Raw genomic sequence first — 16,237 nt, 5'->3', positions numbered from 1 at the left:
CCCAGCTTTCTCTGAACTATATTAACTTTCCATATGTACTTAATTCCGTTTCTCGACATTCTGTTTTATTCCATTGGTCTATCTGCCTGTTTTTGCACCGGTTGAGTTACTGAGACCTTATCACACAGATCATAGCTCCTCATTTTTAGAGTTTTTCTGGTTGTTTTTGCTAGTTTCCTTTCATATGTGAACTTCAAAATCCCTTATTGGTGTTTTTATTTAGATCATATTGACTGCATAAATTAACTTAGGGAGAATTGATTTCTTTGTGGCGTTTCTTCCTATTAAAACAAATGGTCCATGTTTCTATTTGTTCAAGTTTTTGCTTGTGTACTTTAGGAGTGTTTTAAAGTTTTCTTCAGATAAGTTATGTACATATAAAAAGTTTATTCTTAAGTATATTTTTCTTTTGTTTTATTACTTTTGCAACTGGGATCTTTTCTTTCATGTACTTTCTAACTGATTGTTTATGTATCTATATGAAAGCCATTAACTTCTGTTAATTGAGTAGCCTGCCACCTCTTATTGTTTGTAGTAATTTTAGTTGTCTTGGGGGCTTCCAGGTATATAGAACTATTGTATCAGTTACCTATAATGCAAAACTTAGCAGTTCAAAACAATAATTGATCAATATTATGGATCATGAGTTTGTGCGTGGCTGGGGGGGGTTCTTCTAGTCTTGTCTGGGCTCATTCATGAATCTGTAGTCAGCTGTAGGTTGAATAGGCAGCTCTTCTGATCTTGACTGGCTTCTTCCACATGTTTAGGGGTTGCCTGGAGGTAGGCTGGTTTATGATGGCTTTGGCTGAGACAACTGAGCTCTTCTTACTTGCCTCTTACTTTATACACCCCACCCCACCCCTTAGGCTAGTCCAGGCATGTTCTTAGATTATCTCAGGCATATTCTCAGGGGGGATTTCAGAGGAGTAAGAGAGCAAGGAAATGCACAAATACTTTTTCGAGCCTTCGTGTCTCTCAAAGATACCAATATCTTAATGGCCAAAGTAAGTCACATGGCCAAGCTCAGACTCAAGGGTTGGGGAAGCAGACTCTGCCTCTTTATGAGAACTGCAGTGTCAAAGGACAAGGGATCAAGGAGAGGTCAAGCAGAGGGGCCATCAATACAATCAATCTAACACAAGCATCATTGGTAAATAGTGAGAGTTTTACCCATTTCTTTCCAATTTCGATTTCTCTAAATTGTGTTCTCTTGTCTAACTGCATTGGCTGACTCCCCCAGTACAATGTTTAACAAAAACCTCTATGGTGGTTGTTTTCAAAGAGCCAGCTTTTGGATTTACTAGTTATACCTTTCTGTTTTCTAACTGATTACTTTTCTGCTTTTCTTTTAATAATTTATTTTTTCTCCTTTCCTTTAGTTTAACTTGTTATTTTCTTCTCCTGATTTCTGTAGTCAGCTGCTGTAGCAGTGGCTGTTGATACCTGACCCTGATCCCTTTACCAGGCCTCTACACTCATCTCCTAGCTGCTATCAACGTTGACTGGTATCAACTCACAGCGAAGCTCCTTGGAATTGTCCTTGCCCAATGGGAGCGACCTTCCCAGGAAATGCCTGAGGTTATGCTTTCTCCCTGGGAATGCCCACAGCTACTGACTGACAGAGTGGGACAACTCTGTGGTGCCACTTACACTCCAGAGCTCCCCACTCTGAGGCTAGATTTTAGCTGAGCCCACGTCTCTGCAAGCCCCCTGGCAGCCCATGTGATCTGAAAGCCTCCTGTCCCAGCTGATGCTGGGAATCCTGCTGCACGTCCACACTGCCAGTTGTGATGGTCTGCTTCCCTGCCCGCACTCCCAAAGGCAGTCTGTTGTTTGCCCAGCAACTCCAGACCCTTGTGCATCCTTCAGCTAAGGAGAACAGGCTTCTCTTGCAGTACTTTTTGTCTGTGTCTGCTGGAGATTCTGGGTTGGAAGATTCTATAGCATCTTGTCCAGCATACCTACATGGGAGGCGATAAAGAAACCCAGAGAATTTGCTGGCATGGCATTCCTCAAATTCTGAGTTCCCCCAGGTGGTCTGCCTTCTTCTTTGTACTTTTCAGAGTTATGCTATGCTTGTTTATTGTGCAATGTCTAGGGCTTTTTAGTTGTTAGAGGGAGGATCTGGGAGGAATGGGGCTATTGCACCTTGGCAGAACTGGAAGTCCTCCATTATATAGTATTTCCACCAATACACATAAACAACCCGAAGAACATAGATAATAGTAAAATATAATAACATAATTAGGGAGGGATGAGCTTGAGTATTACTTTTATTTTTAAAATAGAATTTATTTCAGTGCAACTTTCTATATATTAATTTTTGATAATGGCTGTGTTTAAAAACTAGTTCACAAAAATCCTTTAACATTTAACAATTGTATCTCATGAGCTAATTTAAACTGGCTCTAACACACCACTGGTTTTATTTATTTATTTAATTTAATTTTATTTATTTATATTTTTTAAAGATTTAATTTTATTTATTTTTGGCTGTGCTGGGTCTTTGTCGCTGCACGCGGGCTTTCTCTAGTTGGCGGTGAGTGGGGGCTACTCTTCTTTGCCGTGCGTGGGCTTCTCACTGTGGTGGCTTCTCTTGTTGCGGAGCATGGGCTCTAGGCTTGCGGGCTTCAGTAGTTGTGGCACGCAGGCTCAGTAGTTGTGGCTCACAGGCTCTAGAGTGTAGGCTCAGTAATTGTGGCACACGGGCTTAGTTGCTCTGCGGCATGTGGGATCTTCCCGGACCAGGGCTCGAACCTATGTTGCCTGCATTGGCAGGCGGATTCTTATCCAATGTGCCACCAGGGAAGTCCCACACAACTGGTTTTATATAATATGTAGATAATATTTGGTCACAATTTTTATTTGCTAGAAGATGACTTTTTTCCCCCTGATGAGCATTTTTAGTTTTTTAATAGATTTGCTGCTCTTTGTAGGGTCATTGTTTCAATTCTATGCTAATTTCTGTTTATTACTTGTAACTGAATGATGTGAGTGAAACTGAATGATTTCTAGCCTGGATTTTCTAAGGGGTCTCAGGGTTGGGGGGCTGGGAAAAGCTTGGATAGTGATCCAGGGTGGGTCCTTTTTATAACATGGCAACTTTTTCCTTCCCCGCTGCCACTGAGATAGACCACTTCTCTCAAACGTGACCTGTGCATGTGATTCTTCATGTCACCCTGACCCTAAACCTATAGCTCAGAGACCAGCGGGCCTCATGCTATCTGCTAGCTTACTGCCATTCTTATCCCGCTTTCCAGATAAGAGCTATAGGTTTTACGTCTTGGTGTACACATTTTCCATTTAGGAAGTGAATTTTTACTAGCATTTCCTGAGATCGGTCACCATTTGGCCCTTGTGCTGTGAGATCTCTTTCTGTGGTTCTTCTTTTCAGTTCCTCCTGCCCAAAGCCTGCTTGACTCAGATGCTTTGGGCAGGCCTTACTTGTATGTTCAAATCTGGAGATTTTTCCAGTCTCCCATTTTATTGAAATTAGCATTTTAATTTTCTGTTCTCCTTAGGGAAAATACTGACTTCATGCAGTAATGTTTCTACTGAAATCCCCACCAGTGGTTCTGACTCAGAAAAAGAAAAAAGTAAGAATGGGCCTGTCCTGTCTCAAGATTTTTTTGTTAGGGAGTTTCTGTGACCATTTGGCTTTTTTTTTTTTTTTTTTTTTTTTTTGGTGGGGGGGGTTATCTTTTACATTCCAGAATGCACAGTGGGTCCTCTTGGATTTTTCAGTTACCTGCAGACTGGATGGAAAAGAGAAAGTCAAGATGGTTCTTGTTTGGTCTGGGGCAATTGGCCAGCAGGTATTTAGGGAAAATGTTTAAATGTGAGATGCTCTGCTGGTCCTCAGGGGCTACACAGGAGTTTAAGATGTGGACTCTGAATCCATGCAGTTTGTACTCTGGGTGGAAATAAACTTGACATCAGGACAGTATGTGTAGTGAGCATGTCTTTGGGGGCATCCATGGGGACACTGCCTCCACGATCTGGTCATGAAACTAGAGGACCCAAATACGTTTAAGTTCAACCACCATTGAACGGGGCCTCACGTGGGCCAGGCCTTGTAGGGGTGCTGGGACTGTAAAAATGGGTCTGACACAGTTCCTGCCCTTGAGAAGGAGGAGATGGGGTAACTAAGAGCGTGAATGGCAGTTACTACTATTGAACACTTACCATATATGTGCAAGCCCTAGTCTAAGCGTTTGAAATGACACTCCTCTGAGTTATGCGTGACTCTCATTCCCATCGTACAGATGGGAGGATGGAGCCACGGGAGGCCACTTGATGTTGGTCACGCAGTTAGTGACAGTCAGGATCCAAACCTGAGTGAGGTTTCCCCCCAACTCTGGCTGTGCTTTGTGTTTAAACATTTTAGGCGACAGCATGGATCCTCCCCTCCTACGTCAGTCGAGGTTCGTTGAGAAACAGACACCGAGATGGGACTAGATGTGCAGTCGACTTACTGGGGAAACATCTAGAAGGGTCACAGGGAGGGAGCTGCAGGAGGTGGGGGAACCTTCGGGATGTGTGCGAGCGGGGCTGACACCATGAAATGAGGGAGAAGAAAGGGCCCGGCACCGTCATGAGACAGTCTGCGTGGGCTGCTGGGGGTCCCTGGGCAAAAGTCTCCTGTTGGGCAGGAATGGCCTGAGTCTAGAACCTTGCCATGCTCATCACCAGCCGGGAGCAGCCTGAGGGCAGAGCAGCCTGGGGCCAACGCCAAGGTTAATTCCAAGGAATGGCAGCTGCAGGTTGCTGGGAAATGCTGCTCCCACTGTGGGTTCTCTTGAAGGAAATTCTAGGTGACACTCCCGGGGCCACCACACAGGTCTCTCCCATCTCCCCCATTTTCCTATCCCGGACACTTGGGTAGAGGAGGAAATGTTAGAGTCTTGTTTTAAGGCCATTGTCAGGGAACCCTTCTTTCTTTCCTTCCATTTTGACCGCCCCCCTCACTCTGTGTCATATACATGGTGGTCTCCTTTGACACACAGCATCAAACAAGAGCTCTAGAGAGACCCAGCAAAGATGTCTGTTCTGTCAGGTCCCTGGGTCCAAAGGCTCCACTCATGGTCACCATCAATCCAACGTCTTAACATCCATTTTGTATCCATTTGTCACAGGTATGCTTGAGTCTGGGTGAAATGAGAGCTTTGACATTTCAGAGAGTGACGTTTACCATGGGTCTACCTCTGTTAAAACGTACAATTCAGGATCAGGTAAGTTTCATTGTTATTTTGGTGTCATGTGTGTGTGAGTGAACGAGAGAGAGACAGAGAAAGAAAAAGATTTCGTTTTGTTTTGTTTGCTTTTGTGACTTGTGGAAGGAAGCACATTAATTTTGTCCTGGGGGAAACAGACAATGTGGTCGGTATGGGGGAGTGGCTCCTTCCCCTTCCTTTTCTGTCCCCTCCCTGTGTTAACCTAATTGATTCACTTTTCCCGAGCCCACAGGCCAGGGAGTAGGGGAATGAGCAGAGGTAATGAAATATTTGTTCACAAAACAAATATAATTTGGGGTGTAAAACTCAAATATCTGAGAAACGTAGTGAACTACTTTTATGGGCTTTTTAAGCATTTTAGACTTGTCCAAAATGGATGTCTTGTTTGCCTACAAATTGCCACTCTCAATGCAGTTAAATTATTTTAGTCAATTTAACCTCATTAAAAGAAAGAAGGAAAGAAAGAATATGGGATGAGAGGATTCCTTTGTGATGCTAGCATTCGAAGCTCTATATTTTAGGCAAATTTAAGTCAATTCATGCAGCCTCATAGCTTCCTTAAACCTAACACTTTACACAGGAAAAAAATACCCCCTGGTGAGACCCCTGGGGGAGGGCCCTGAACTGGGGATGAGCTTCAGTAGGTGCTGAGGAGCTGAATGTATTCTGCCGTGAGCCTGGCCCCCTTCCTGCCCAGCGTGGTCTGCGGAGGGAGAGGCTGAGGAGTGAGGGGGTGGAGGTCTTTCCCATTCAGGAGACCACGGGGCCTCGTTTCTCTGTGGAGTGTGGATCAGAGCTGGTGGGGGCCTGAGTCCGTGTTTGAGACCAGATCACCACCCGCCCACCCCCTTCGGTTGGCTGTCTGTCCTGAGGAGGCAGGGACAGAGCTCAGCATCTTCTCCTGAGGAAGAAATTACAGGCAGAGCTTTGGCACCTCACCTCCTGGTGAGGTCCTGCAGTCCCTCCAAGGTGACAAGGGCACGGCATCACCTCGGAGAGCGTGTGCAAGGAAGTACCCCCAGAACAGGGTGAAGCATGCTGGCAGAGTCTGGAAAATCATTTCATACCAAGTAGAACACGCTGGCAAAGTAGATGTTCAAGCTAGTAAATTGCCTCTCAATGAAACATTTAGAGGTGAATGCAGCCATCCAAACAAACAACCAACCAACCAACCAAACAGCCAAACAGCCAACCAACCAACCAACCAACCAACCAACCAACCAACCAACCAAACAGCCAAACAGCCAACCAACCAACCAACCAACCAACCAACCAACCAACCAGCCAACCAGCCAAACAGCCAAACAGCCAACCAACCAACCAACCAACCAAACAGCCAACCAGCCAACCAACCAACCAACCAACCAACCAACCAACCAACCAACCAGCCAAACAGCCAAACAGCCAACCAGCCAACCAACCAACCAAACAGCCAACCAGCCAACCAACCAACCAAGCAACCAAACAACCAACCAACCAACCAAACAACCAACCAACCAACCAACCAACCAACCAAACAACCAACCAACCAACCAAACAAACAACCAACCAACCAAACAAGCAACCAACGAAACAAACAACCAAACATAAAAACCCCAATCCCTCTTTGCTTTCAGCCACTTTCTCCATCAGAATCTGGCCTCCAAATGTGTCCGGTGTGGGGCTGGCAGGAAGGTGAGATTCCGACATGCGGGCCAGTCTTCTGCCCCCTTAATCAGCCCAACATGTCTAAGGCTTAAGTTAGTGTCAAAAATCAAGACCCGGATGTGAGGGTTGATCCTTTAATGAGGTTTACCAGTTGCAGCCTGAGCCCCCCACGTCTGAAGGATTAGCCTGCGTACTCTCGCTACTGATGAAGCGTGTTAAGCCCTGGATCCAATTATCTCCGTGTTTTCACGGCTCCCTCCGTGGTCGTCAGCAGCCTGGACAGCCCTGTCCCGTATGATGAGGTGTAATTCCTCTGGGAGGCACAGGATGGGCCCTGGACGACCCCTCCAGCTCATTTCTGTTAGTTATTTCAGCCTGTTTGGCGCTTCTCTCTGTGTGAGTTTGCAAAAGCCAACGAACCTGAAGGAAATTAAACCAGTCAGTCGTCGGTCACTGGGGCTGCAGGCTTATCTCATGGGCCGGGTGTCATAAGACTCAGCAGCACACCTGCATGTGAAGGCTCTCAAATTCCCCCCTGTGAACAGCTGGTGGAGCTGTCCACGTCCAGTAATTCTAGAAGTGTTGCATGATTCATCCCACCTCTGCATGAAAATATTGAGTCATGGACTGCCAGTTCAGAGAGCATTCCAGGTCCTTCCATCTTCCCCTGGCCCTCGTGTTGCTCTTAACTTTTGGGGATGGTTGGATAAGCTCCCAGGCAGAGTGCAGCGTGTAACATGTGACGATGATGTCCTTGAGGACAAGCGAGGAGCGAGCCTCATTCATCCCAGGGCTCGGTGGACAGCCCACAGGCTGAGAAAAAGCCATTAAAATGTTTCCACTCTGTCTTCTCCCCTCTGTCAACTGCAGTAGATTTGAGGTGTTTCAATAATTTAAAACGGAAAACAGTATCTCAGCCTGACTACAGAGTGCGCGTGGACGCTCGCACACACACACACACACACCCACACACGATGTGAACAATCTCATCACACCTTTTCAACTCCTCCTGCACCTGTTTCCAGCGACATCACATTTGTGCCCCTCAGCCAACTCTCTCCTCTCTCCCTGAGGATTCAGGACTGGGTCCTGCGTGGGGGGACGTCTCTGACTCCCGGAATTTCCAGATGAGGAGACGGAGGACCCAGTTGGGACATCTGCTTTGTGGCAGTGCTGGGACTGGACCCCAGCCCCTCCCTTGGGTGCCTGGTGCTGTCAGTGTGGCACCCTCCTCAGAGACACCCTGGAAGCCAACAGGGGCTGACAGCCTGCACCAAAATCACCACAACCAGTGACAGCTCACACTTACTAAATACATATTTTGTGTCAGTCACAGCTCTAAGAACTTTAAATGGATGATCTCATTTAATATTCCTGACATCCCTAGTGGTATTCCCATTTTACAGATGAGTAAACTGAAGCTGAGTAATTGGCCAGAGGTCATACAACTAGTAAGCTGTATATATAAGTAGTGGAGCATGGAATCAAAGCCAGGTGGATTGCTTCCTGAGCCCACTCAAATCTGGGGGGGGGGGGTCTCACCCCAGGGTGCACATTAGAACCGCCTGCAGAGCTTTGCAAACTCTTGCCATCCAGGCTTTTGGTCAGGCCCATCGGATCAGCATTTAAACCTTGCAGGTGATGCAGTGTGCATCCTGGCTTGAGTACTGATACACTGTCCTTCTTTCCCGGTACCCTGTACTGTTTCTCCTGACTTGTTTCTAATTCTTCTGAATTGTTCCCATTCAGCATTTCGTCCCTGCCAATCACGGTGCAGGGCCGACTCATAGGGATGCTCCATCCCAACGTTTCCTTTTCTCAGGAGGGAGCCAGTGGGACTGAGGCTATGCCCGGCCAAGTATAGTGAGGAGTGGGGACAATGGATAATGGATAACGAAGTTCCCCACTCCATCCATGACTGCTTGCCCCCCAACCCTGTCCGCAGCCGTCTTCTCTCTCATCCTGAGCTCCTCTCGTCCTCACCCCCATGATCCACGTGGGCCGTGGGCATGGTAACATCATTACCGAAGCCAGTGGTTCTCAGAGTAGGATCTGAGGACACGTGGGGGTACCCAAGATCCTTTCCGTTACTATCTGAGAAGTAGATGTCCAACTACCTGCGTGCACGACACCAGGTTTTCATCAACTTCGACCAAAACAACACATGGCTGCAGACTTGAGTGCAGAAGCAGACATGAGAGGCCAGCTGTCTTTTATTAAGCCAGATGCTAAAACAATTTGTAAAAATGCAAAACGATGCTATTCCTCTCATTGATTTAGTTTTTGGCTTGAAAACTGTGGCTATTTTTCATAAGAATTATGTCATTTACATTAACATGTAATAGGTTTATTATTGTTATTTTTAAATGAATAAACATTTTTAAAATTCTCAGCTTTAATTACTAGTACAGTAACTTGATAGATACAACCTGCATAAACTAAAGCTCTTTGGAATCCAAGATAATTTTTTTTTTTGCCATTTAAAAAATAATTAATCAATTAATTTATTTTTTGGCTGCCTTGGGTTTTCGTTGCTGCGTGTGGGCTTTCTCTAGTTGCGGCAAGCTGGGGCTACTCGTCTTTGCGGTGCACGGGCTTCTCATTGCGGTGGCTTCTCTTGTTGTGGAGCACGGGCTCTAGGTGTGTGGGCTTCAGCAGTTGTGCCTCTTGAGCTCTAGAGCAGGCTCAGTAGTTGTAGCGCACGGGCTTAGTTGCTCTGCGGCACATGGGATCTTCCCAGACCAGGGCTCGAACCCGTGTGCCCCTGCATTTGCAGGCGGATTCTTAACCACTGTGCCACCAGGTAAGTCCGGAATCTGAGATAATTAAAAAAATTTTTTTAATTAATTAATTAATTAATTAGACTGCATTGGGTCTTTGTTGCTGTGCGCTGGCTTTCTCTAGTTGTGGCAAGCGGGGGCTACTTCTCGTTGCGGTGTGTGGGCTTCTCACTGCGGTGGCTTCTCCTGTTGTGGAGCACAGGCTCTAGGCACGCGGACTTCAGTAGTTGTGGCACACGGGCTCAGTAGTTGTGGCTCACGGGCTCTAGAGCGCAGGCTCAGTAGTTGTGGCGCTTGGGCTTAGTTGCTCCATGGCATGTGGGATCTTCCCGGACCAGGGATCGATCTCATGTCCCCTGCATTGGCAGGTGGATTCGTAACTACTGCGCCACCAGGGAAGTACCCGAGATAATTTTTAAGAGTATAAAGGGGTCTAAAGCTTGAGAACTGCTGGTCTAAATCATCCACTGTTTTCTCAAACCACCCATCTCAGATCAGCTTGGAGGGGGATTGGCGGCTTTATATTTATATTATATTTATTATCCTGTAATTATTAAATTTCCATCAGAATTTAAGACAGTGTCAGTTTGGGATGGTTTGGGTTTTTGTATTTAGAGAAATACCGGGGTGGGGGGGCGGTGATCAGATCTGGAATGGAATAAGATTTGAAAGTCAGCTCCCCTTAGAAGGCATCAGGGAATGGGGAACGTTGTTGCTTTCCTCATGAACCCCTGAGAAAAGGAGCAGCCTTTCCCAGGAAGCAGTTACACTGAAGCCATTGGCATGTTGCAGAAAAGGAGCTGAGCAGGGGTTTCACCAACAGACTGAAGCCCCATCCCAGGACTGGATCCTGACCTACTTTGAGCTCTTGGCTCCAACACCCTGGCCTTGGCTCTGCCCTTGGTCCTCTGGCTTCTGTTTGTACTGGGACCCAGGCTTTTCCTAGTGGGCTGGACAGGCTGCCCCTGGCTCTGCCTTGTGTGCTGCTGACTTTGGCAGGAGGCCCTGTCCCAGCTCTGGCTCCACGACTTGGACCCTGGCCACTTGGCCAGTGCTCTGGTCGGGTCAGCCCTGGCCCCGTGGGACGCCGTGGAGGATCTGAGCAGAGATGACAGGATAGAGGGAGGGCCTGTTTATAGAAGTTCATCTGTGTAGATTGGCACCTGAACTGAGTTGTCATCCATGACGGCCACAGGGATCACTTGAAAGGGCGTGCCAGGCAGTGAGCTGGGACCTTCCCCGGGGACTCCGGTGCAGCTGGAAGCCTGGTGCTATTTATTTACTGCACTGGAAACCATTCTGCATAATGGAAACTTCTCATTTTAAGGCATGATTATTCTTCTTGCATTGAAATATTATGTTAAAAATAACAATAATGATTACTTGTTATCATTTGCTAAGTCCCTTCTGTGTGCCAGGCTAGGTGATTCATTCATTTTACAATTATTTATTGAACACCTACTATGAGGTAGTTCAAGAGGCAGTGAACAAAGCAGGTAAAAAAATACCTGCTTTATGGAGCTTACATTTTAGGGACGAGGCAGGCCACAAACTAATAAAGTACATTTATGTCAGATGGTTGTCGATGCTGGGGATAAAAATCAAGCATGGTAAATTGGGAAAGAAGAAGTAAACCTATCTCTGTTCACAGACGACATGATCTTATATGTAGAAAACCCTAAAGGTTCCACCAAAAAAACTGTTAGAACTGATAAACAAATTCAGTAAAGTTGCAAGGTACATAATCCATCACTCTTTTCAATTAAAATTAATGTAAAATAATACACTTTTCGTCAACAGCGAAGTAAGCTCATGCATCAGGCTGGTGATGTCAATACGATGCATTCATCATTACATGTTGTCAGTATTGATAAATTATGTGATTACACTAATAATCAGAAAAATTTTCAAGGCAGCTAGGAATTTGGTATGAAGCATGCTGCCAGACAAGAGGCATTAAATTTAAGGGAAGAATTTGGAAAATCCAAAACTGTCAAAATACGCCAATAATGTTGTGACAGATGAAAAATGTCTTTGGACAGAGCCGTGGGAATGTCACCTTTCATCCTCCCCCTCTTGGGCTTTCCTGGAGTAGTCAAGGCCCCTGGGGAGGGCAGAAGTACAATGGCCGCAGACAGCCTTTGTCACAGAATCCTCCCAGCACTCTGGTCAGGGAGCTCACTATGTGGTCCCAGGAGAGAATCAGCAGAGAATAAGGAACAGCAGAGAGCAAGAAGAGTCAGACGTGGAGGCCACAGTGAGAAGTTTGGATTTTTTGCCAAGGTAACTGGAGTCATTGGAGGGTTTTCTCAAGGGTGGATGGGGAAGAGGAAGAAGGCAAGCACAATGTAATGCTTATTTTAAAAGTGTTATAGTTCCTTGATCAGAATTTATAAGTTGATTCAAAAAACATACAGGGAAATGCAAAAGGCCTAGAATCATTAAAGCAATTCTAAAAAAGGACGAATTTGGAGGACTCTCCCTATTTGATTTCAAGACATTAAAAAGCTACTCAAGATTATGTGGTATTGGCATTAGGATAGACACATAGATTAATGGGACAGAATGAAGAGTCCTGAAATAAATCCACACCCCTATGTTCACTTGATTTTTGGACAGTGTTGCCAAGGCAATTCAATGGGGAAATGAAAGTCTTTTCAATAAATTGGCGTTGGAACTACTGATAAAACTATAGAAAAAAAATTTAACCTTGATCCCAACCTCACACCTACACACACAAAAAATTTGAGGTGTATTATACACCTGAACACAAATTCCACAATTACAAGGTTTGTACAAGAACAAAGGAGAAGGCAGAGGTTTCTTAGAGAGGACCTCAAAATGCTGAAAGTGTAAAAGAAAAAAAACTGATAAGGTAATCTTTATCAAAATTAAAAACCATTGTTCATCAAAAGACATCATGGGGGCTTCCCTGGTGGCGCAGTGGTTGAGAATCTGCCTGCCAATGCAGGGGACACGGTTTCGAGCTCTGGTCTGGGAAGATCCCACATGCCGCGGAGCAACTGGGCCCGTGAGCCACAACTACTGAGCCTGCGCGTCTGGAGCCTGTGCTCCACAACAAGAGAGGCCGCGATAGTGAGAGGCCCACGCACCACAATGAAGAGTGGCCCCCGCTTGCCACAACTAGAGAAAGCCCTCGCACAGAAACGAAGACCCAACACAGCCAAAAATGAATAAATTAATTAAAAAAATAATAATAAAAAATGTGCAGTGAAAAAAAAAAAACCAAAAAAAGACATCATGAAGAGAATAAAAAGGCAATCTACAGGACTTCCCTGGTGGTGCAGTGGTTAAGAATCTGCCTGCCAATGCAGGGGACACGGGTTCGAGCCCAGGTCCGGGAAGATCCCACATGCTGCAGGATAACTAAGCCCACACGCGACAACTACTGAACCTGCACTCTAGAGCCCATGAGCCACAACTACTGAGCCCGTGCACCACAACAAAGAGTAGCCCCTGCTTGCCGCAACTAGAGAAAGCCTACGTGCAGCAATGAAGACCCAACACAGCCAAAAAAAAAAAAAAAAAAAAAGGCAATCTACAAACTAGGAAAGAATATCTGCAATGCATATATTTGAAAAAAAAATTATGTCCAGATACAAAGGATTTGTACTCGGAACATATAAAGAATTCCTAGAGCTCAATGATAAAAAGACACACAACCCAAGTTAAAAAATGGGCAAAGTCCTTGAAAGACACTTTATAAAAGAGTCCAAATGGCCAATAAGCATATAAAAATGTGCTCAGCATCTTTAGTCATTGGAGAAATGCACAGTTAAACCATAATGGGGTGATATTACAGTCCCTCGCGAATAGCTAAAGATGGGAAAGACTGACAATATTGATGAGGATGTGGAGCAACTAGAATTCTCATATATTGTTGGTCGGAATGGAAAATGGTGCAATCATTTTGCAAAAGCGTTTGGCACTTCCTTACAATATTAAACATAAACCTACCCTTCGACCAGCAGTTGCATTCCTGGGGGTTTACAAAAGAGAAATGGAAACACATATCCACAAAAAGACTTGTGCATGAATGCTTGTATCAACTTGATTCATAATAACCCCAAGCTGGAAACAACCCAAATGTCCCTCAGTCAGAGAATGGACAAATTGTGGAATACTCACAGATGGAAAACCACTCAGCCATAAAAAAGAATGAACTACGGATACACAAAACCACACGAATGCCTTATCTGCCTGGAAGAAGACAGACATGAAGGAGTACATACCATACGATTCCATTTATGTAAGTTCAAGAACAGGCAAAGCTAGTGAATGTTGATGCAAAGAGAAGAGTGGTTGCCTGTGGGGGGCAGGGACTCTGAAAAGGAGCAAGAGGGCACTTTCTGGGGGGCATGGGAACATTCCATGATCTTAATTGGTGTGATGGTTACATAGGTAGATAATGGACCAGAACTCATGCATTTATGCTCTGTGCATTTCACTGTATATAAATTTTACCTTAATAATAAATATTAGATCACCATGCCTGATGTTTGGGGCAGAGTGGGACAGGAGGCCAGCTGGGAGGTTGTTAACAGTAGTCCAGGTGCAAGATGATGGTGGGAGATGTTAGAAGTGGCCAGAATTGGGGTCTCTTTTGGAGGGATGGTCAAGACTGGATAGCCTTGTAAGCTACAATCTTGTTTAGAGCAGGCCCCAGACGACTGAATCCTTGAAGCCTTGAAAATTTATTTATTCTATTTGTATATTTTACTCTGATTCCTTCTCTTTGTAAAATAATTTAAGGCTCATTGTAAAAAAGGACATGTATTCAGTAAGACTGAGACGATGTAACTAAAATAGGGAAATTGAAACTAGAAGACAGAAGAAGCAAATATGCCAGTTTGGGGACTGATGTTAGAAAACTAAGATCAAGGAAACTGTTTTTGGTAGGGCTCCTAATGGGGCCTCTTACAATATTAAACATAAACCTACCCTTCAACCAGCAGTTGCATTCCTGGGGGTTTACAAAAGAGAAATGGAAACACATATCCACAAAAAGACTTGTGCATGAATGCTTGTATCAACTTGATTCATACCCCCTCTTGGTAGGGCTCCTAATGGGGCCCACTGATGGGTTATAAAGGGGACAGCAGGGGTCTTTAATACCAGAGGGAAGACAGCTCAGATTATAGATTACCCAAGCAGTGTTGAATCAAGTTGATTTTAGTTGAAGAAGAAGATTTGTCTTTTAGAGACTCTCTGGGCTTATAAAACCAAAAATATACATTTTTGTAGAATTTGATTTGTAACAGAATATTACATCATGAAGGTCTGATACATCAAGTGCTCTACAAAGAAATGGGGTTTATTTTAGGGAAAACTACCCTCCTTCTGTTTGAGACTGAATTTATTAAGCAGAAATGTAAATAGCATGGGGTATAATTTAGGATAAAATACAAGTTTGAGTATATCCTCCATACATTTATGGAATCATTATCGTTAAAAATTACTATAAACTAACAGTCTGATATGGGAATTGAGTTTGGCTTGAATATATTAAATCTAAATGAAGGCAGCTATTGATACAGTAGAAATACTGCAAAAATGTATGCTGAAAAATGCATTAATTATTGATTGATCATTATGAGTATGGGCAGTTCAGTATGCTGCCAATTGAATGTGAGGGGAACCTTGTCAATATTAGACATTCTTTAAGAACAATTAGTGGATCGGAAATGAAAGAAGAACTGAAGAGAGGATTTACGTGTGGAAAAGATATTTAAAAATATGTGCTAGTAAGGAAATCCATCAAATCAAGCCAAAAAATCAAGCCAAAAATCCATCAAATCAAGCCAAAAAAGTTCTGGAACTTTTTGCTCGACGTCTTGAGATGGACCAGCCCAAATGAATGCTTCAATCAACATCACAGCATTAATGGCAAACTCCTACAGCATTGCCCATCGGATCTAACAGCAAAGATTGCGGTCCCGTGCAGAGACTCGGGAAGGAAAAGAACTGTCACGAACAATTTATAATGCTCCAGGATGGCTACATTTGGGATTGGTTCTTTAGCAAATGCGACTGCAGTTTATTTCAAACTGGTGAGTAAAAATGACCACAGTTGGATACCACCAATGACAAAGTCTTTCTCCTGCATCCACAGTGTAAATGGAGAGAATGAAATATGAAGAAAACCATGACCGGTTGGAGATTCTGAGGGATTTACTTAGTCCTGATGGTTAAGGTTTGGCTCCAGCAGGGCAGGTGGTTTAAGGGGGGGGTGGTGTTGGAATGAGGTGGGCTGGGGTGACCGTCAGCAAGGTTACCTGGGCACTGGGACGTGTTGGTGTCAGGTGCTCTCTTGCGACAGGGCTGGTGGTGCAAAAGAGGGGTGGGCTGGCGGTAAAGATTGGACCACCCAGGGTCCCGGGGCTCCCTCCAGCTTAACAGTGAAGTCCATTGAGGGCTGGGGACAAGAGGTCCATGTGAAGAATACGAAGATCTGGTTTCTGGCCCTTTTTCTACCACTTACTAGGTGACCCTGGTTGGACAAGTCTTTTGACCTCCCTGAGCCTAGACTTTTCCACCTGTGACACGGGGTCAGCA

General features: G+C 44.8%; 1 protein-coding gene across 1 annotated transcript in view; it reads left to right on the top strand.

Moving 5' to 3' along the window:
- Positions 1 to 16,237, top strand: part of ACOXL (acyl-CoA oxidase like) — a 369,695-nt gene that overhangs the window by 34,852 nt on the left and 318,606 nt on the right. The window contains 1 exon segment of the mRNA XM_068564616.1: positions 5,136 to 5,231. Within this exon segment, the coding sequence (XP_068420717.1) occupies positions 5,157 to 5,231 (75 nt within the window). The 5' untranslated portion in view covers positions 5,136 to 5,156.

Source organism: Eschrichtius robustus, chromosome 15, assembly GCF_028021215.1.
Source record: "Eschrichtius robustus isolate mEscRob2 chromosome 15, mEscRob2.pri, whole genome shotgun sequence".
NCBI classification, from domain to species: Eukaryota; Metazoa; Chordata; class Mammalia; order Artiodactyla; family Eschrichtiidae; genus Eschrichtius; species Eschrichtius robustus.
This window is presented reverse-complemented; position numbering and strand designations above follow the sequence as displayed.